This window comes from Globicephala melas, chromosome 19, assembly GCF_963455315.2.
Source record: "Globicephala melas chromosome 19, mGloMel1.2, whole genome shotgun sequence".
Taxonomy (NCBI): Eukaryota; Metazoa; Chordata; class Mammalia; order Artiodactyla; family Delphinidae; genus Globicephala; species Globicephala melas.
Window position 1 is genome coordinate 43,835,759 of NC_083332.1, and position 19,493 is coordinate 43,855,251.

General features: G+C 59.5%; 2 protein-coding genes across 2 annotated transcripts in view; one reads left to right on the plus strand and one right to left on the minus strand.

The window, feature by feature from the left end:
* Positions 1-2,469: 2,469 nt before the first annotated feature.
* Positions 2,470-8,055, plus strand: HSD11B2 (hydroxysteroid 11-beta dehydrogenase 2). The gene is made up of 5 exons (XM_030863657.3): positions 2,470-2,734; positions 6,195-6,407; positions 6,524-6,709; positions 6,816-6,953; positions 7,166-8,055. The coding sequence occupies exons 1-5, from the start codon at positions 2,470-2,472 to the stop codon at positions 7,591-7,593; spliced, it is 1,230 nt and encodes a 409-aa protein (XP_030719517.1). The 3' UTR covers positions 7,594-8,055.
* A 524-nt stretch (positions 8,056-8,579) lies between these two features.
* The window catches only part of ATP6V0D1 (ATPase H+ transporting V0 subunit d1), a 38,102-nt gene continuing 27,188 nt past the window's right edge, over positions 8,580-19,493 (minus strand). Inside the window, exons 3-8 of the mRNA XM_030863658.3 lie at positions 14,677-14,855; positions 13,201-13,280; positions 9,786-9,863; positions 9,484-9,660; positions 9,298-9,375; positions 8,580-9,201 (exon numbers count right to left, since the gene is read on the minus strand). Coding sequence (XP_030719518.1) covers positions 9,040-9,201; positions 9,298-9,375; positions 9,484-9,660; positions 9,786-9,863; positions 13,201-13,280; positions 14,677-14,855 — 754 coding nt within the window. The 3' untranslated portion in view covers positions 8,580-9,039. The remainder of the gene's footprint in view (positions 9,202-9,297; positions 9,376-9,483; positions 9,661-9,785; positions 9,864-13,200; positions 13,281-14,676; positions 14,856-19,493) is intronic.

The window sequence follows — 19,493 nt, forward strand, 5'->3', positions numbered from 1 at the left end:
GGCCGCCTGGCCTAGGAAGTAGGATGAAGTTCTGGAGGGGTGGGTTAAATAAAATGTGGCAGATCACCCAGTCCCACGAGACCCAAACCATGCAAGACTAATATTTCTGTCTAAGGTGGCGCAGTGTCCCAGAAGCTGAACAGGCAATACCTCCAGCCCATCCTAGACTCCACAACCAAAGACAATTCCCTACATCCCCTCTCAGCAAGTCTCTCTCCCCATCGTGGGCTTCCCAATGAGTCAGGATCCTTCATGTTTCCTCCCCAGGACAGTGTAATATCTTGTTTCTCAGACTCTGTTTTCACCTTGCTTTCCCACTTCCACCTCCCTACCCTTTGACTCCTGCTCTGGCAAGCACTGGCACTACCTGTGTGGCCTTGACCTTGAAAGCTGCCTGGGACCCCTCTTCTTCTCCTCTACATCCCCTCTGCAGTCCCAAGGGGAAGCCCTTAATGGTCTGAAGCTGGAGAAACCACAGCCAGACTCTCAGTAGGACAACTAGAGCTGGGAGGGGAGGGTCCCACCAACCCAGGGTCTACAGCTCAGATCAGGAGGCCAGGTCAAGGGTGCTGTGTCCACCTCTGAGACTGGGACACAGATTCAGGACAACAGGAGTCAGCAGGTTTTGGAGAGTGAATGTTTCCCTGAGTTTCCAGAGAATGGACCCAGACCAAGGGAGTCACTGAAAACACACACAACACACACGCACACACACACGCACACACACGTACTTACATGCACATACAGGGTTATGGCACAGGGAGAGACGTGTCATTTGTGTGTGGACAAGCTATGGAGCCCACGGACACGAGTGTACACAAATACAGGCATACACAGGCACACAAGGTCATGTACCCAAAGTCAGGCAGGACCTCCCCAGGCAAGTCCTGCCTCCCTGGGCCAGGGCTAACTTGTAATCTGTACTTACAGGAGGAGGAATAGGTGGAAGCACAGAAGTGGCTCTGGGAAGGACATGGGTCCTTCACCTTCCCCTTAAGTGGGTCTGACTCCCAGCCTATCCCTGAGACTCCCCCGGCTCATCAGGGGGCCATGCCTGTATGGCAGAGAAGGCTTTGGAGGAAGCATTGCCTTGAAGCCCTGGCACAGAGGCTGAGCATCTAAGATAGAGAATGGGCAACAGGATTGGGAGGGGTCCATGACCTCCAAGGACCTAGTGCAGGCATGGATGAAGCACTGGGCAAGGGTCCATAAGAAGCAGGGACCCCTCTGCCATGGGCTGACCTACTGACCTCAGCACAGGACCTGGCAGCAAGGTACTGACACCAACTCCTAGTGCCTGCAGAGTCTGGCATGGATGCCAAGCACAGGGTGCCAGACACTGGGGTGGGCAAGGTGGGGGGCCACTAGGCCCCGCATCAACACAGAACTTCATACACACAGGCAGGGAAATGCACCCACATTCACTTATTTTATACCCTGGGGAATCCTAAGAGCAGGGCAGGGATCACCCTGTCCTAGAGGCTGCCCTCACTGACTCCCCAGGTGTCCCCATTGGCCTGGCTCTTGGAGTCCCTGGGGTTGGAGGGTGGGCTGGAGTTAATGGGACGCCTAGATGCTTCCTCAGAACCGCGCCTCCACACACCCGCGCCCACACATATACACTTGTGTTCCAGGAGGAGGTGAGGTTGCTGCACCCCAGGGCTGGAAAGCGGAAGGAAGGGGCAAGGCGGGGCAGAGACTCTCGCGAACCCGGTCGGTCACCCTCCTCCCCCCAGCCCCCTGCCCCAAATCGGTCGGTGGCTACGGGCAGCTTAGGTGTGAGAGCACGTCAGGGCGTGTGTGCTAGGCACCTGCAGCGGCGCAGGGCGTCCGAGTACGTTACGTGTGCCGGCGTTGGCCGCGGCTGCCTGGTGAGGGCGAGCTGGTTGCCCGTGGTGTTCCGGCAAGCCCGGCGACCGCGGCGGTGCTGTCAGTGTGGGGAACTTGGCTGAAGGTTGCGCGTGTCCTCAGGCGTCCCGAGCAAGTGTGAGCTGTGGATGTGCTCACCTGGGAGCCGCGGCTCAGCCGCCCAAGGCGCACGTGTCGGGGCGCAGGAGTGAGCGGATGCGGGGCACTAGGGCTAGACCGACAGGACCTCTCCCGGGCGCGGCGGGTGGCGAGGCGGCTGCTCCTCGAGCAACAACTTTGGGACTCGGTTCCGGCTTCTTCGAAAGCGGATCTGGCCTCGGGGGCGTGGTAGAGGGCGGGAGGTAGAGGTGGGGGCACCTGCCGGGCAGTGGGTGAGAGGAGAGAAGTAAGGAAAGCCCCGCCCCTTCCCCGCCTCCGCTCCGCCCTCGCCCCCGCCCCCGGGGCTCTTTATAAACTCGGCCCGAGGGCTAACAGAGAAAGCGAGTATCTCTCCCGCCCCTGGCTGGTGTTCTGCACCACCCGGCGCCCCGGCCCCGAGTCCCAATCCCTGCTCTCCAGCCCGGCCCCTGCCCCGCCCCGGCCCAGCCCGGCCCGGCCGCCATGGAGAGCTGGCCCTGGCCGTCGGGCGGCGCCTGGCTGCTTGTGGCGGCCCGTGCGCTGCTGCAGCTGCTGCGCGCGGACCTGCGTCTGGGCCGCCCGCTGCTGGCGGCGCTGGCGCTGCTGGCCGCGCTCGACTGGCTGTGCCAGCGCCTGCTGCCCCCGCTGGCCGCACTTGCCGTGTTGGCCGCCACCGGCTGGATCGTGTTGTCCCGCCTGGCGCGCCCGCAGCGCCTGCCCGTGGCGACTCGCGCGGTGCTCATCACCGGTGAGTGCGCGGGGCACGGAGCGCGGGGATTTCAGGTTCGAGGGCGGGACCGGACACTCAGAGGGCTCCCCGTGGGCATGCCAAGGCAAGGCGGGACCCCTAGCCCAGGAGTGGGGGAGTCCCTCTCCCCTGGGTGCAGGGAACCAGCCTAGTAGGAAGAGCAGGGCACCTCCCCAAGTCCGGGTTAACTACCTGTGGCTTCAGGGAGTGTTGGAGGGAAAATGAGGCAGGGAGCGGGCAGGTGCACAGGGGAAACTTGTAGCTAAGAAAGAAGGAGGCTTCTGGAGTTTGGGGTTTATGCTATGTCCCTGTCCAAGAGAGCAGTCTTCGGACAGAGGACACTGCTCTGAGGGACTTCAGAGGATGGTCACCCTTTGAACTCTGCCTAACATCCCCACGTGGGAGGTACCATCTCCTCTTCCCTGGGATTAGAGGAATAGGCTTAGATGAAGAGTTAGGACCCCCAATTGTCTGGGCTCCTTGGAGTCCAGAAAAGCTTGAGGTCATCATGAGGGACAGCTGGGCATTCAGCTGCCTCTCAGATCCCACCACCCAAACCTAAATTGCTGAAGTAGCTGTCCAGAGTCTGCACCCAGCACGCCACCGCCATTCCTCCTGGTCCTCTGTGCCCAGGAAGGAGGTGAGGTCTTGGAGAGCTGGGTTCAGGTGCCTCTGGTCACCTGGCTGAGCTCTCTTTGTGTGGAGCAAGGAATAAATCTGTCATCAGAAGGAGGGAAGGAGGAGCTGAGGCCCAGCCTGAAGTGGGGAGGGGGAGAAAGGCCAGTGGGCACTGGCTCCATTGTATGGGGGAGGGGCAGCCCGGTCTCTCCCCTAAGCCCCATGGCTTTGGACAGGTGCTCAGGGCTCTGCCCTTGCATTGGGCCTGGGCTGGGGGCAGCCACCGGCTGACTGGCTTCTCGGAGACCTCAGTCTAGCAGGGGGCCCTGCAGGATCAGATGGAGCTGGAAGAACTTCCCAGAGAAGGCCATCCTTGAGCTGGGCCTCAGAGGCTGGATGGAGATAGGTGGAGTGTGGAAGGTGTTTTGGATCAGACAAAGGGTGTGGGATAGAAGCTTGAGGCAGGAATGAGCATGGCCTGGGCAGGGGACAGTCAGTAACCAGTCTGGCTGCTGAGATGTGGTGGGATATAAGGTTGTTTCCTTGGAAGGGGCCTTGAATGCCTGGCAAGAAGCCAGAATGTACTGAGGTGGGTGAAGGTGGCATGAGGGTTTGGGCTTCAGTTAAGATGGTGGAGACAGAGCAGGGCTCAGGCTGGATGGGAGAGACCTTAGTTCAGGGTGGAGTGTGAAGTTTCAAGGGACCCCAGTTTTAGTGGTTTAAGGAAGGAGAGATGACAGACCTCCTGGTATGAAGCAGGGAGCTTCTTTCCCCAGGGATGAGGCAGCTCCCCTTCTGCCTTCTAATTAATGAGTTATCTCAACAGGACCCAGGCCATCTGCAGATACTAGTGACCCAGGCAGTCTTTCCTGGGATCTCACCCCAGGCCTTTGTGCTGCCGCTGTTACATCTCCTAGCCTCGAGCCTGAGAGTGAGGTGAGAGGAGGGATGCCTTTTGTGACTTGGGCTTCCCTCAGCTCTGGTTGCAAAGCCCCGTGAAGGAGGAGGGGAAGAAGACTGCCCAGCCCACCCCACGTAAGCATCAAGAGTAGGCCTCCAAGCTTCCCAATGCCCCCAAACTCTGGGGTTTCCTCTCTCACCACGGACTGCCAGACAAGTAGGTGACCAGACCCTGCCTCACCTGCTAGGAACGCTGTGTCTTGAGGCTGCCACCCACCCCTCCCTGAGAACCGCTGGCCAAGGCTACTTGGGGAGCTCAGCCCTGGGGTCAGGGTTTGGGTTGAGTGGCTGGGTGCCTTGTGTGCACAGCTGTGCACTGCTGGGGTCTCATGGGAGTGAGCCCATTGTTGTTCATGGCTCACTGCACGTAGGTTGGAGTTATGTGCAGGTATCCAAATGTGTGTGCAGGTGAGCAAGAGTGTGAAAGGCTTGGGTGACTGTGCTGGGACCGCAGAGCTGAGGTTCTGGAAGGCCTCAGTTTCCCTGTGAAGGGGCTGTCTGCTCTGGAAGGGAGCTTAGGCAAATGGGGACACACACACAAACACACACACACACACACACACAAGGGCGCTCACGCCCCTCCCCCAGCCAGACTTGCTCAGGAAATACCCCTCAGCTGGGGCTGGCTGGTGGGTCCCCAGCCACACAAAGCCCAGCTTGCAGACCCCTGCCTAGCTTTGTTCTCTGCCTTAACAGAGGGGACAGGGCTGAAATGGGGGGAACTGGTTGTGCAGAACCACTTTGCAGCTTCTGCTCAGCAAGACCACCACGGGGGCAGGCTCCAGAGAGCCTCCTCCCTCACTGCTCCTAGCCCTGGTTGGCCACCTGTGGAGCCGGATTGGAATGAGAACAATCAAGGAAGCAGGGGTTTATCAGACCCACTGGCTGGCTCTGCCTGGTGGTCCATCTCTCTACATACCAAAGACAGGAAATTAGGCCTCCAAGAGTGGTAACTGACCTCAGGTCACACTTGGTGGGCATGGGAAGGGATTCTAACGCAGATCTGTTCTTATCTTCATCCATTGTGCCCCTGTCCTGGGGGCAAGTGGTCTGGGGCTCAGAGAATGCTCCAGTGTTGCCACTGATTGGAATTCCAAGGGTGGTGGTCGGGGGTGAAGTGCGGATGGGCCTCCAACTTGCCTAGAGCCAGGAATAATAGTTGAGGGTGTTGAGGCTGGAATGGAAGGTGGCTCTCAGGTTGTACAGGGTCTGCATGATGGGAATAGAGGACTTCGGCTTCATGCTAAGGGCTGTGGGGAGCCTTGGAGAGGTTTTCAGCAGCAGAGGGATATTGTCATTTTTGGAAGGATCCCTCTGGCTGCTTAGGTAGAGAATGGATCCAAGGGGGCAAGATGAGACAGCACTACAAAAGGGGGCTGCTTCAGTGTCCAGGTAAGAAGAAGCCTGGGCAAAGGCAGTGAGAAAGGGAGGGAGGCTGTGCAGTAATACTGCACATGCGAGCTGAGGCCTGATATCGACCAGACAGAAGGACATCAGAACTGGGACTGGGTCTCAGCTGGGACTGGCTGACCTGCAATAGAGTCCTGACCTTACTATATGCTGGCTGAGTGACTTTGGGAAGCAACTTAGCATTACTAGGACTCAGTTTCCTCATCTGTAAAGTGGGGATCATAAGCCACGTTTGATGGGGTAGCTCTGAGTCGTCAGGGAGATGACAGTTGTGAAAGAGTTGGTACTCAGGTGCTCAGCCAGAGGGGCAAAGCCTGCCAGAGATGGGCTTAGGAAAAGAAGGGAGGGCTGCTGATTGCTGGTACGTTGGGCGTCAGAGGCCTGGATCCCATCTAGACCGTGGTGACCCTGGGGTTGTCTCAGGCCGGACTCGGCCACAGTGGGAGTTCACTGGCTGTCCTTCCCTGGCCAGGCTGTGACTCTGGTTTTGGCAAGGCGACGGCCAAGAAGCTGGATGCGCTGGGCTTCACAGTGCTGGCTACCGTGTTGGATTTGAATAGCCCTGGTGCCCTAGAGCTGCGTGCCTGCTGTTCTCCTCGTTTAAAGCTGCTACAGATGGACCTGACCAAGCCAGCGGACATTAGCCGCGTGCTGGAGTTCACCAAGGCCCACACCGCCAGCACTGGTCAGTAGGCTCAGCTGCGCGAGGAAAGGGCGCGGCTCGGCAGGTGTGAGGGGGCAGGGGTTGGAGGTCTGCTGCCAAGCTGACCCTCAGCTTCCCTCCTGGCTCCATGCCTTCAGGTCTGTGGGGCTTGGTCAACAACGCGGGTCAGAACATCCTCGTAGCAGATGCGGAGCTGTCTCCAGTGTCCACGTTCCGCAGCTGCATGGAGGTGAACTTCTTTGGTACACTTGAGATGACCAAGGGCCTCTTGCCACTGCTGCGCCATTCCAGCGGGCGCATCGTGACCGTGAGCAGCCCGGCAGGTGAGGGTCTTCCCACACCAGAGCAGAAAAGGTGCCCCTGCAGGGCGGGGAGAGGTGCTGGAGCCCCTGGCCTAGGCTGAGATGCCCATTCCCAATCCATCCCCAGGAGACATGCCATTTCCCTGCTTGGCTGCCTATGGGACCTCCAAGGCGGCTGTCACGTTGCTCATGGACACGTTCAGTTGTGAACTTCTGCCCTGGGGTGTCAAGGTCAGCGTCATCCAGCCTGCCTGCTTCAAGACAGGTGAGGTTCAGGGATTTGGGGCTGGGGCCTGTGTGGTGTAGTGGGGGAGGGGGGAAGGTGAAGTGGTGTGGTCTTCTCTGGAGGGGGGTTGGGTCTGAGGAATGGGCATGGCTTTGGCTGGGGGCAGGTCTCAGGTTGTGAGTTAGAGAGACCTGGGTCTGGCTTTGGCTTCCCTAACAGACCCCACTCTGACCTTGCCACTCCTTCCCCAGAGGCAGTGAAAGACATGGACCAGTGGGAAGAGCGCAAGCGGCAGCTGCTGGCCAACCTGCCCCGAGAGCTGCTGCAGGCCTACGGTGAGGACTACATTGAGCACTTGAACGGGCAGTTCCTGCATTGTCTGAGCCAAGCACTGCCAGACCTCAGCCCGGTTGTAGATGCCATCACCGATGCGCTGCTGGCGGCTCAACCACGCCGCCGCTATTACCCAGGCCATGGCCTGGGGCTCATGTACTTCATCCACTACTACCTGCCTGAGGGCCTGCGGCGCCGTTTCCTGCAGTCCTTCTTCATCAGTCCCTATGTGCCAAGAGCACTGCGGCCTGGCCAGCCTGGCCTTACCTCTGCCCGGGATGTAGCCCAGGACCCAGGCCCTAAACCGGGCCCTTCCCCCACTGCCCAAGGAGCAGTACGTGCATAGAACTGCTCCGGCAGAGGAGATCCCTTATGCCCTTGGTCCTCCCCTGGGCATTCTGACCCCCCAGGTCTGCCCCAAAGCCTGGCCTAAAGGACCCCAACCCCACCCACTGCCAATGTCACAGGCCAGGCCTGGTGAGGCTGCTTCCCTGTGAACCTCTGGGCCTCTCCTGCTTCATGAGCCCAAACAGACCCTCCTGGGCACAAGGCTCCACCATGCACCTTGGAGAACCCAGCTGGATGGGGAGTTTAGTGCAAGACTCAGCTGTAGCCTTTGACAGGATCCTGCAGACAGTGCCTCTGCAAACTAAGGAGTGACTGGGAAGGTTGGGGACCCCCTCAGGATTATTTCTTGGCACCAGTGCCTCAGTGCTGCGATTTGAAGGGTGAATCCCACTGTTTCTTGACTGGCTCAAGAATTAGGGCCCTGACCACCCACCCCAAGCCCCCCAAGCCACAGGGAGGCTGCATATTCTACTTGCCTGATTGCCACTTTTTGAATAAAGACAAATTTTTATTTCTCCTAGAATGGGGGAGATGCTATGTTCGCCTAGGTGACAGGCTGTGGCTGTGAAACAGACTGGGCACCGCCTGGGGGCCGAGGCTCTGGGCATAGACTCTGGTTTACACCCAACCCCCTTCAACAACCTTGGGCAGATCATTTATCCATAGGTTTCCTCATAGTGAAATGGGGGTAATGACCCCAGCCCAGGGAGTTCTGGGGCTCAATGAAGCAGAGGGAGGCCTGGGCGCCCTCTAGAGTCAGGAGCCAGCACCACAGGCCTGTCAGAGCCTCCAGCAAAGGAAGGGGCTAATCCTCCACTGACTTTCCCCACCCTGAGGAATCTGGCCGCACAGGGACAGGGCCAGCCTAGGGCTGCCACCCGAGAAAGGAAGGTAGAAGGCTTAGGTGGGGGTGGGCTCAGCGAGGGTGGGGCCCGAGGGGAGTTGGGGATCTGGGAGAGGGACTAGGGCCCAAAGGAGACAGAAGACAGCTGGGCTTAGAGAGGGCAGTTTTTATTGTCTCAGAGGGGCAGAGCTACTTCCCCTGTTCCCCAAGGACACGCACGCTCTATCCTGCCCCTGCGCCACGGCTCTGGGGGACCCGCTGAGGGAAGAGGAGGTTCACGCTGCCCCCAGGGGTTCTCAGGTTAGGGAGGAACACAAAAGTGACCACATGCTTCTCAGATACGTCAGCGGCTGTAAACACAGGGCTGAGGGGGCCTCCTTGCTCTGGAGGTGGGGGGCTTGGTCCATCCTTGGTGGGGGGAGCAGGTGCCCAGCCCCTTTTCAGGCCCAAGAGCAGTCTCAGAGAGGGTCAGGGAAGCTGGGCAGCCACTAGGACAGTGTGCTACCCCCCAGGGCACATAGGTGAGCCGTGAGCTTTGTCACAGCACACGCAGACACACAGGCGCGCACACACACTTGTGGGGAGCCTTGGGCCAGGGTGCTAGAAGATGGGGATGTAGTTGTCGATCTTGGCTCGGTGGCGCTGGGCGATGCACTCCGCGATCCATACAATGTTGCGACACTCCTGCTCCTTGAGCTTCACAAAGGCGTAGAAAACACCAAAGTGGAACTGGTTCAGGAAGGCCAGCTTGTTCAGTTTCACCTGCAGACACAGGCAGGAGTGGTGTGCAGGTGGCCATGACCAGAGTCAGGCCTAAGCCACCAACCCCTCCCTAGGATGGGCAGGGCCAGCACTCACCTCATGCTCGAAGAATCGGTCCTCCAGGGTCTTGTCTCCAGGGTTGCTGCCCGCACCCTCGAAGAGCAGCTTGTACTCCTGGCCCCGGGGAGCAGGGGGAAGCATGAGCATGAGGGTGCTGTTGGGTATGGGGTGGGGACGTGGGTGCCAAATGCCCGCCCACCGTTCAACAGCCAGGGCACTCACCGGGTAGTAGTCGGCCACGTTCTTGACCTGCTCGTAGTCGTCAGCCCGAGCCAGCTGGGCCAGGCCCTCAGGGTAGAGCCGTCCGCAGTGCGGAAAGAGCTTGGCACGGTCCTCCTTGGAAAGCTCTGTGCCGAAGGAGTTGATGGTGATGATGAAGGCGCGGCGGTCTGCTTCAAACTGCGGGGCCAGCGCATAGGCGAGGAGAGAGGGACGGGGAGGGAGGCAGCAGCCAGTCAGTTGGCAGGGCTTCCCCCAGGCCAGGGATGGGGGACCAGCAGGCGGGAGGGTGGGCAGGCACTCACCTCCAGGATGGGACACATGGCATCGGCTGTGGTCCCACCCAGCAGGGTGCAGAACTTGTAGAAGGACTCCAGGTAGGCCTGTGCAGAGCATGGGGTTCCCTCAGCCCAGGCAGGGAGACTCGAGGGGGTCTGCCAGGCCTCCTCCTCACAGTTCCCTCCTTCCCTCCCTGACCCCTTTCATGGTGAATCCAAACATCATACCCGTGGCCAGGGCAGTCCCCGTGTCAGAGCCCCTGAAACATCCACAGATTTCCGACTGTTAATCAGCCGAGTAGCAGTAGCCTGCTGCCTCTCCCCACCCAGTAGTTACAGAACAATTTCTGGCCCACTGTCTGCTTCATGGTGCGGTGCCCCTCACACCCTCATCCCATGGAGTGCCAGGCTCAGAGAAGGGCTCCGTCTTCCCCCTGCTGCTCTGCCTGCCCTTCCCCCAAACCTCCCCTCCTCCCCTCTCTCCTCAGAAAACCACGTGTCGATGGGCCAGTGAAGGATGGTGACCCCTGAGAGTTCACGGGGATGGCCTGGACTGGGTGCCTTGGCCCCTCTCAGCACCCCACCTTAAAGAGCACCTCCTCCTCTTCCCATCCCCTAGGTAGTTCCCAGGCATCACGCAGCAGGAACCAAACTGTACTGTCAGCCCAGCTCCTCCTGAGGGGTGGTTATTGCCGGCACAGATGTCAGCCCTGCAATGTGATGGCTGGACACACAGGCTGCCGGTGGGAACAAGCACTTCCTGCCCAGGCAAATTGGATCTGCTGGGCATGAGGAGAAGCCAGGTCAGCCCAGGCCTCAGGTCCCTCCCACGACTAATTCCTGAAACTAGCTAGGCCCAGGCAGGCTTCCTTCCCTGAACCTCTCCATGTCAAGGAAAGGGGGACAGTCTCATGACCCCTGGGGAGCTCCCTCTACTCAGGTGCTCCGGGGTCCCACTTGGTGGCATGGCCACAAGAACTCCAGCTCTACAGGCTAGAGACTATTCTCCTGAGCCGGGGGTGAGGGCTGGGAGGCAGGGAAAGCTTTCTGTACCGAGGTCTGCCCTCTAGGGAGCAGAGAACATTCCACCCACCACCTGCTGATGTGGGCCACAGGTTCTACTGACCCAAGAGAGGAGGTGAGATGACACCCAGGAGTCCACGAGCCCAGGCTGAGCCTGGCCAGCAGCACTGGGCAAGCTGGGCTCAGGGGAAGGCCTGAGGTGACCACTGGGGTCACAGGAAACAAAAGTCTAGAACAGGTCAGGAGGAAAGAAGCCTGGAAAGGGAGAGTGGACCCCAGCATAGCAGAGGGCTCGCGTGGTAGCTGCCAATCCTACCATCGATTAGTGGCACTGTTTAGTCCCTCTGGGACTGTCCCCAGCCACCTCCTTCCCCGTGGCCAGCAAAGCTGGGTGTGTCCAAATCTCCAGGCCTGCCCCAGTGGGGCCTGCAGTTCCTATCTGTGGGGGAAGCCACCAGCCTTTGCCGAGCTGGACTGATCCTGGAGACGCTGACCCCAGGGTGGTGGAGACTGGTGGCATAGGCCCAGACTCTCTTCAGGAGGCTCAGGAGCTGAAGAAACTGGCAAGACCCCAGAGGCCCAGGTACCAAGGTCACCTTCCCACCCCCATCCTGTCCCCTGGAGTCTGCCAGCCCATGTCTGCTGCACCAGCTGCCTACAGTTCCCACCCGCTACTGGGGGTCCGCCTAATCTCCCATCTGTGGCCACTGGGCTGGGACATCGCCTGACAGGCGGTCCTGGCACGGTGCCTGTATCATTGGGTCGGTGTTTACAAGCTGGTGCCCGGGCAGCCCTCGCCAGTGACTCCAGCTAGAACCAGTCAGGCCCGGTGACGGTGTGGGTGAGGCTGGGGGGACAGCCGCACCCCTCACCCTGCCTCAGGGCAAGGAAGCCGGCAGTGGGCCAGGTGGGCAGGCAGCAGCCCCGTGGGGGTGGGCAGGGGCTGCGGGCAGCGTGAGCACTGGCACACCTGAGCCGGCTCTCACTGCCTGCCCGCCCCCCATGGCCCCCCTCACCCCACCCTCCCCATCTCCCTCTTTTTCTCCCTACTGGCAGGTGAGAGCACTCGCTTTGCAGACAAGCTGAGCCGTGCTGCCAGTGTCTAGCAAGTGGCTTCAGGCAACCCACCCTCCTTCTCTAAGCCCTCAGTTTCCTTGTCTTACAAATGGGGATGCTGATGCCCACCTAGCTCCTAGGGCAGTCCCGAGGAGTAAAGAAGCCAATAATCTTCCTACCTCTAGTCTTGTCCCCTCTAGGCTGTCCTCACATTCTGATGATACTCCGCCCTGTTGGAAACCTTCGTTGGCCGACCCTGCCCACAGGATAAAATTCAAACTTCTGGCCTGGTGTTCAAGACGCTGGGTGACTTGATCCTGTGCCTGCCTTTTCTTCCAGACCTGTCTCCCACTGTCCATCTGGAACCTGCACTTCCACGGCAAACTGCTTGCCGCTTGGCCCGTGTTCCACACTTGCTTCTGCATGTGCTGTCCCCCTGCCTACACTACTACAACCTCCAGGTAGGCTCTTCACCTACCTCCAGACCCTCCCTGCACCCTGGCCCAGACCCCCGCAGGGTGACTGGAGGGCCTGCGCTCAGGCTGCCACTGTGTTGGCCACCTAGCTCCAACTAGGACAGGAGAAGAGACTCACCATGAAGATCCAAGAGACAGACGTTCTCAGGGTTAGGTCAGCAGGGCTGCTGGCCAGTGCTATCTTCAGGCCCCCTTCAGGGCCTGCCCACTACTGACCCATCAGAGGTCCTGGCTTCAGAGGTCCTCACCGTGGCCAGGGCCCAGTCTGCCCCAAAAAGCCCTCACTGGTCCCTGGCCGGCCCCCTTCCTTGGCTCTCAGCCCTGCTCCTAAACTCTTTGGGCCAGGGCAGGGCTGAGCCAGGAATCCCAAGCCCACTCTATTTCCAGGGGTCACCAGCTTGTCCCACAGCCTGGTGGGAAGCAGAAGGTGGGTGGGGTTGAAGATGATGGGCCACAGCACTGGTTCTAGACCTGGGAACCTGGGGACACAGGGACCTGGCTATGCCTGGCTGTGTTCCTCCCCACACTGTTCTCAGGTGCCTGTCCTTGCTGGTGACAGTCCAGGTGGGGTGAGCCTGAGAGCTATGGCCTGGGTGGTGGCCAGTAACCCTCCTGGATGCAGGGGGAGTGGCCATTCAGGAGCCCGCTCTGACAGGCCAAGCTGCGGAGCACCAGCCACTCCTGCTGATTTGATCTGGGCCCAGGGGATGGAGAACCTGTTCCATGAAGTCTTGCACCAGTCACGGGAGCCAGAGAGTGAGCAGATAAGCCCCTGGGAGAGGAGCCTGGAGCAGCTGTGTCCTGTCCCAGCACCCACATAATCATCAGCCCACTGTGCCCATGGCCCCGCCCACCTACTTCACCACCCCTGGGTCCAGGGGCACTACCTTGTACAGCGTGTTTCGGATGATCTCGATGTTCATCTCATCAAGGTCCTGCTCTGAGATGCAGTCCTGGAAAAAAGCCGCTGGGGAGGAAAGACGTGGGTATGAGAGGCAGGCGAGTGGACTCGGCCGAAGCAAGAATTGTGCTAATGTTCAACTGCCCCTGCAGGGCACAGAGGACCCCTGCCACAAGGCCCATCTGGCTGGTAATTGGGGGGCACTCAACCTGGTCTGGACTACTGCCTTAGAAGTGGCCGAAGCAATACTCCAGGCCATGTGTACTGACCTGAGCTTCTCCTGCCTTCTTGCTCCTAAAACTGATTTATAAAGGAGGCGGCCAGCCATAACATGATCTAATCGCCTCTGGGGCAGACCCAAGCTCAGATCATGCCAAAGAAAGGCTTGCATAAGAGCCTGTGACATCCTCCCTTCTCGAGGGGCAGCTGTGGATTCTGGGCCTGACGCCCACTTCTCTGCATCTCCCAGGAGAGCCTGGGGCCCACATTTGGAAAACCGTCCTTCTCCTTAGAACAAGGAATGAGCATGACAGCTGGGTGAGCATGGAGCAGTGACCCAGGGGGCCACTGGAGGGCTGGGAATTAGAGGCCAACGCAGGATAGAGCCCCTCGATCCCCAGGGACCCACGGACTCACTGGTCTGTTTCTTCTTTAAAGGTGAAGAAACTGAAGAAGCCACCAACAGCCCAGAACTAGCTCAGAGTTATTGTGAGAGATAAGATCTTGTGCAGATAAGGCCAGCAAGTAGGGCTTAGGCCTCTTAGTGCAGGACCAAGTGCAGCTTAGGGCCCAGTTGTTCAACCCTGGTGGCTTCCTGGAGGTGGTGCCCTGGGGACTAGGACTCTGGCTGTGAGGGCACTAGCTGGTGACAGCCTTAGTGCCTTCTCCCCAGACTCCCTCCAAGGCAGGCAGGAGCCAGTGCTGCCTAGGTGGGGCCCTGAAGGAAGCTCCCAGTTCCCCTTCCTTCCTTGGCCTCTGACATGAACTCTGCATCCTGCCGGACACTGCCTGACTTGGCCCCTGGGATCTGCTTTGTGGAGGTAAGTGAAGCTCTTTGCTCCCCTCCTCTGCCTCACAGGCAGCAAGCCACTCCAGCCCAGCTTAGGGCCACGGTCTGTCAGAGCTCCCAAGACTCCAAGGGACCCGAAATCCTCTCTCCACTCTCCGCGAGCTCAGCCTTCCTCTGCATTCGGAGAAATCAGACAGATTCACAAAATGAGATGGTCTGAGTCAGGCCCTGGGGCTAGTCAGCCTGGCCCAGCAAAAGCAACAGGAAGGGAGCAAAAGGCAGGTGAGGAGGAGAGAATGGGAGGCCAAGTGGAAGGGAAGAGAAGGGTAAGCAGCAGTGGGCGGACCTCGCTTTCTGGCTCAGGGCCGCCCCCGGGGGTCCGAAAACCCCACACAGAGGCACTGACACTGATGCCGCTGCCTGCCACCTCCCTCCTCAGCCAGGGTAGCTCACCCAGGGGCGTGTCCACCAGAATGGCATTGTAGAGCTCGGCGGGCGTCTGTGCGATGTTCACGGCCTCCATCTGCTCAAAGCTGCCTAGTGGGTGGCACTTGGGCACGAGCTCGGCGATAGAGCGCTGGTGCAGCGTGCCCGTGATGAGCAGGATTACGTTGTCAATCATGTAGCTGTAACTGCGGGAGGCACACAGCAGCGCGGCAGCCCTTGAAGTCTTGGCACAGCACCACGCCCCTGCCCCCACGCAGCGCAGGCCACCAGCCCCTCAACGGCGAGCACCACCTCAGGCTCCTCTCCCTGTCCAAGGGTGCCCCCTCCTCCGGCACCAGAAGCACAGGACAGACACAGCCCCTCCCTGGGTCGGGGGGAGAACTTATACCCCACGAGTGATCAGGAAGCAGGTAGTAACTACCCCCCAGGTGTGAACAGTGTTCTGGCAAGACACGGGAAGCATGGGCGCATGGAGGTGAGGCGCACGGGCCAGCATGGGGGATGAAAGAACTGGGAGATGAAAGCGTGTTCTGGGAAGAGGGAACAGTGTGTGCAAAGGCCTGGAAGCAATTGCTAAGTGGCGGACGCCTCAAGGAACTGAGCACGGTCAGGGTTGGCAGAAGGAAGGGAACCGGCACGGTGCTGCCAGCAGGCTGGAGCCTAGAGGCGGGTCCTATGGGTCCGGCTGAGGGTCCTGACTTCGCTTTGAGCACAAGGGACCCATGAGCAGGATATAAGCAAGGAGTACCACAAGAACTCTGGCTGCTGGTGGGGACAGAGGGGGAGATGGCAAGAGGAGGAGAGGCTGAGGAGTGGAGTGGGGAGAAGCTTCTCTAGGGAAAACCAGAGAAGACTCAGAGGGAGGGTCCCTGGAGTAAGGCCCCTGGTCAGTCAGGCTGAGACAAGCAGGCAGACTGCTGCCCTGTGCAGCCCACTCCAAAGACAGGGCACTGCCTCCTTTAGGGCCTGAAGATCCACCCGGATGGCCTGGAGGAGACCCAGAGACCTGGAAGGAGCCTGGGCTCAGGTCAGTCCCCTCCGGCACAGAAGGCCCGCTCTGGACAGTGTACAGGCAGCAGAGGGGGCTGGAGAGCTGGGGAGGGGTGGGGCTACCCAGCTCAGACTTGGCAACGGGCAAGCTCTGCCTCCACCCATTGAGACAATGCCACAAAGGGGCTGTGGCCAAGAGTTCCATGTAGTCACCTGTGTGAGAAATGGAGTGAAGAGGGCGAGAGGGCCCCAGTCAGGCTGCAGGAGCCACAACATTCCTCCAGCTTGTCACCACTGATGATCTCAGGGCATGAGGCAGCTGGATGAGGCCTGGGGGTTCAGCTCCAAGGCCAGAGTGGGGCTCCCACTGAAGGGTGGGAGCTGGACTGGAGGCTGCTGCCCTGAATTGGGCACTGAGCACACCCTGGCTGTTGGGTGGGCCAACAGCTGTCCTGTGACAGTATCTTGAGGCTGTCCAAGGTAGGAAGTGGCCCCCAATTCCAAGGGAAGAAAAGTAAGAAGGTGGTGGCCTAGACCTCAGCTCAGAGGGCTGGCTACGGGGGGAACTCCCACAGGGCCTGCCAGGAAGGCGGCAGGAGGAAGAAACCACAGCTCCTGTCCCCGCCTGACCCCCACCCCCCTGCCTGCTACACACTCCCCCAACTCCCACCCAGCCCAGTGCCCTGCTATGACCTCTGCTCTCCCGGGCTTGGGGCCAGGCAGCTGCCCTCTCTCTGCCCCCAATCCGGCTGGGTCAGCCACAGGATGTGTGCTGAGAAGAGACAGGCCTGCCTTCTCAAACTGAGGGCTTCAGGCAGGGCCCATTCACAGCCGCGAGTCGAGGGGCTCAAACGGCCAGCCTTTTGCCCCAACCTGACAGAGCTGGCAGAGTCGAGGGACCTGAGAGAGATCCCGCCAGAGCTTGTGCCTTGGTCTCCAGCCCCAGCCTGCATTGTCCCTACCCTGGACAGCACATCCCTCGTGCCCCTGATGCCTCCAGAATCTCACGCACCGCAGGACCCCCGCAACACTCCACCTGTGTCCCATCCAGCCCCGCTCTAGCCATCGTGTTCCCTGAGACAGCCACAAAGTCCCCACCCCCGAACCCGAAGATGCTCGTTCACGCTCTCACCAGACTTTGGGCAGGGACGGGGAGAACGCTGTACCTCTTCGAGCTGTTCTATCCAACTGATCCCACAACCACCAGCATCACCAGCCCCACTGTCAGAGGATATGAGACACAGAGGTTGCAGGCCCCAGGCCCTGTCACATCATAAAGCAGAGAAGCACTATGTCTCTTGGTCAGTGTCCATGCACCTCCACCCACGTCCAGGTCCCCATGCCTTGACTCTACACTCCCCATCTAGCCTTGTCTTCTCAGAGGAATCTTCACAAGTCAGTTTCCTTTCTCTAAACCTCTCCGCTCCTCGCACCACAGGGTATTCATTTATGTTGGGGATGGGGCTGGTGTCAGGGCCCAAGGAAGGTGCCTTGGCAATCGTCAGGGTCCTGACCCGGCTCGGAGCTGAGCCCTGTGGGAAGACTCCACTGTCTGGCTTTGCTGCTGTCCCTCCAGTGATGTGGAACAGGATGGCTATGATTCACTTTTCAGCCCTGACAGCAAATGTGAGGGCTGGTGATAGCACCCCCTGGCTGCCCCCAGACTCTCCTGCTAGAAGTCCTGGCTGGGCACCAAGGGAAATGCTAAGCCAAGTAAAGCTCCCCAGCCCCTTCCAAGGCCCCCTTCTAATCCAGGCTAGACCAGCTTTGGATGACCCTGTGCCAGGCCCAGTGGCTCCCTCCCCCGGGTCAACTCCAAGGTTACTATGGCAGTAGCCCCTGATTTCTCTCCCCTGCCCAATGAGAGCCAGAATCTCCTTTCCTGGGATGAAAGGAGGCAGGGCATGGCAGAGATGATGCCGGCCCAGCTGTCTGCTTTTCCTCCAAGGTGAAGACCTTCAGCAGGCAGGGAAATCCTCCTCCTCGTCTGGCTTGAGCTGCTGCCTCCCTGCCCCCAGAAAGCCACTCCACCAGTCCTCCCTTCATTTGGCCTTAATAGGAGAGTGTGAGGTTCCAGCTGGTCAGCATCTCCCTCCAGAGGAAGACAGTTGGGGAGTGGACAGGCGTCTGCCCGCCAGGCCAAAGAGGCCCTCTTGGGGTGGGTGTAGGGCAGTCTGTATTCCTCTGCCCTGAGGCCCTCCCTCACCCTGTGCCTTCAAGAGTCAGCCTGGGCCAAAAGAAGTCTTGGGATGGGGTTTAGAAAGCCACTTCCTCCAAGAAGTCTTCCCAGCCCCTAGCCAAGCCCTATCCCTCTGCTGTGCCCTTTGGCGCCACCTGCTGGAGCATGATGGTTTGCTCCCATGGTCTCATCATTTGGCCCCGGGGGGGCCAGGCTTGGCGCTGGATAGGCCATGATGACTACCAGCCCAGTCGGCCCAACTACAGCTCCCAGCAGAAGCAACTAGTAACCGTACCTGTGCTCAATCACATCTGAGTCCTACAGAGCACTGCCCAGGTGGAAAGTGAACAGAGATATCAAGCTGTGGCTTCAGCACATTACCTGTCAAGCCTCAGTTTCCCCTCTGCAATTAGGATGACTGAAGTACAGCCCCCAGCAGAGCCAGTGATGCCCTGACCTTCTCCTTATTAAAATCCTGCACCTCTCCTGAGGTCCAGTTGGGTCCTCCCTGGCCCATCCTGAGACCTGAGACTTCTCAGCATCAAAGGGCACCTGCATGCTCTCCCTCAGGCTCAGGAGAACAGTGTCAGTGCTGGCTCTCCCTCAGGGCCGGAGCCGGGTCGAGCCCAGGACCCAGAAACCACAGCCTACAGAGACCCTGCTATCATCTCAGAAACGGTGGTTGTGGACAGTGAGGGCTGGGGGGCTAGAATAGGGAGGCCTGAGGACACCTGATACCCGCTGTGACCCAGCAGAGCACAAGGTTTGGAAAATGTGACCTGGGGAGAGTGGCAGGTGTGCTGACAGGCCCACTGGGCACTTGAGGCCATTGTCCCAGGACAAAGCTTCTTTCCAGCTGCCCACTCCAGGCTGGTGGCACAGTAGAATATGAGACCTCACCTCCCCCAGATGGTGCAGGTCACCGTGCCTGGGCTCTGCCAATGGGTGCCTGGGCTTCAGGCAGGTGCTACACACTGGAGACGGCCCCTCCAGGGAGGCTCACTCATCTAAGGACAAGGCCTTTGGGGCCCACCTGGGAATCCCCAGAGACCAAACTCACTTCTCCACAAGCCATTCTCTCCCAGCTTCTCTTCTGGGGCCTACTCTCTCATAGGACACCATATGGGATGGCCCAGATCAAAGTCTCCTCTGAAGCTCAGAGAACCCAACAGAGGCTCCACCCCATGTCAGATAGCAAGTGAATGGCTGAGTCTGGAAGGAGCCCTTGGTACAGTGATGTTATCACCATGTTATCACCATGAAATTGAGCTGAATCATCTCAAAACCACATGACTGACGACAGTCTACTTCAGAGGGACCTCTCTCACTCAGGGCCTGTCTACCACACATGAGGCAGCTGCCTCCACTCTGGCCACCCACTCTGAGTGGCCTCTCAAACCCCATCTGACCCTCGAGTCCTCTCAATGCTGAAGCCCCTGGTTCCATTTGTGGCAGCTTCCCACAGGCCTCCCCAGAAGCTATCTGCACCACCACTGGCACCCATCCTATTGCATCCATAAGTCTCCCTCCCTCCTGGCACTGCACCTGGCCCAGAGCTGAATACTGGTCATGTGTGTTGGCTCAAGGCTGGCTGGGATCTACAAAAGCACTGGACACTGTCTCTCACACAGGAGGGCAGAGGACACCTTGCCCA

Excerpts from the sequence above, each read along its gene's own strand:
- HSD11B2 (XM_030863657.3), top strand. The coding sequence starts at position 2,470 with ATGGAGAGCTGGCCCTGGCCGTCGGGCGGCGCCTGGCTGCTTGTGGCG. Across the intron at positions 6,710-6,815 it reads GACCGTGAGCAGCCCGGCAG|GAGACATGCCATTTCCCTGC; the intron begins GTGAGGGTCTTC and ends ATCCATCCCCAG. Across the intron at positions 6,954-7,165 it reads GCCTGCCTGCTTCAAGACAG|AGGCAGTGAAAGACATGGAC; the intron begins GTGAGGTTCAGG and ends CTCCTTCCCCAG.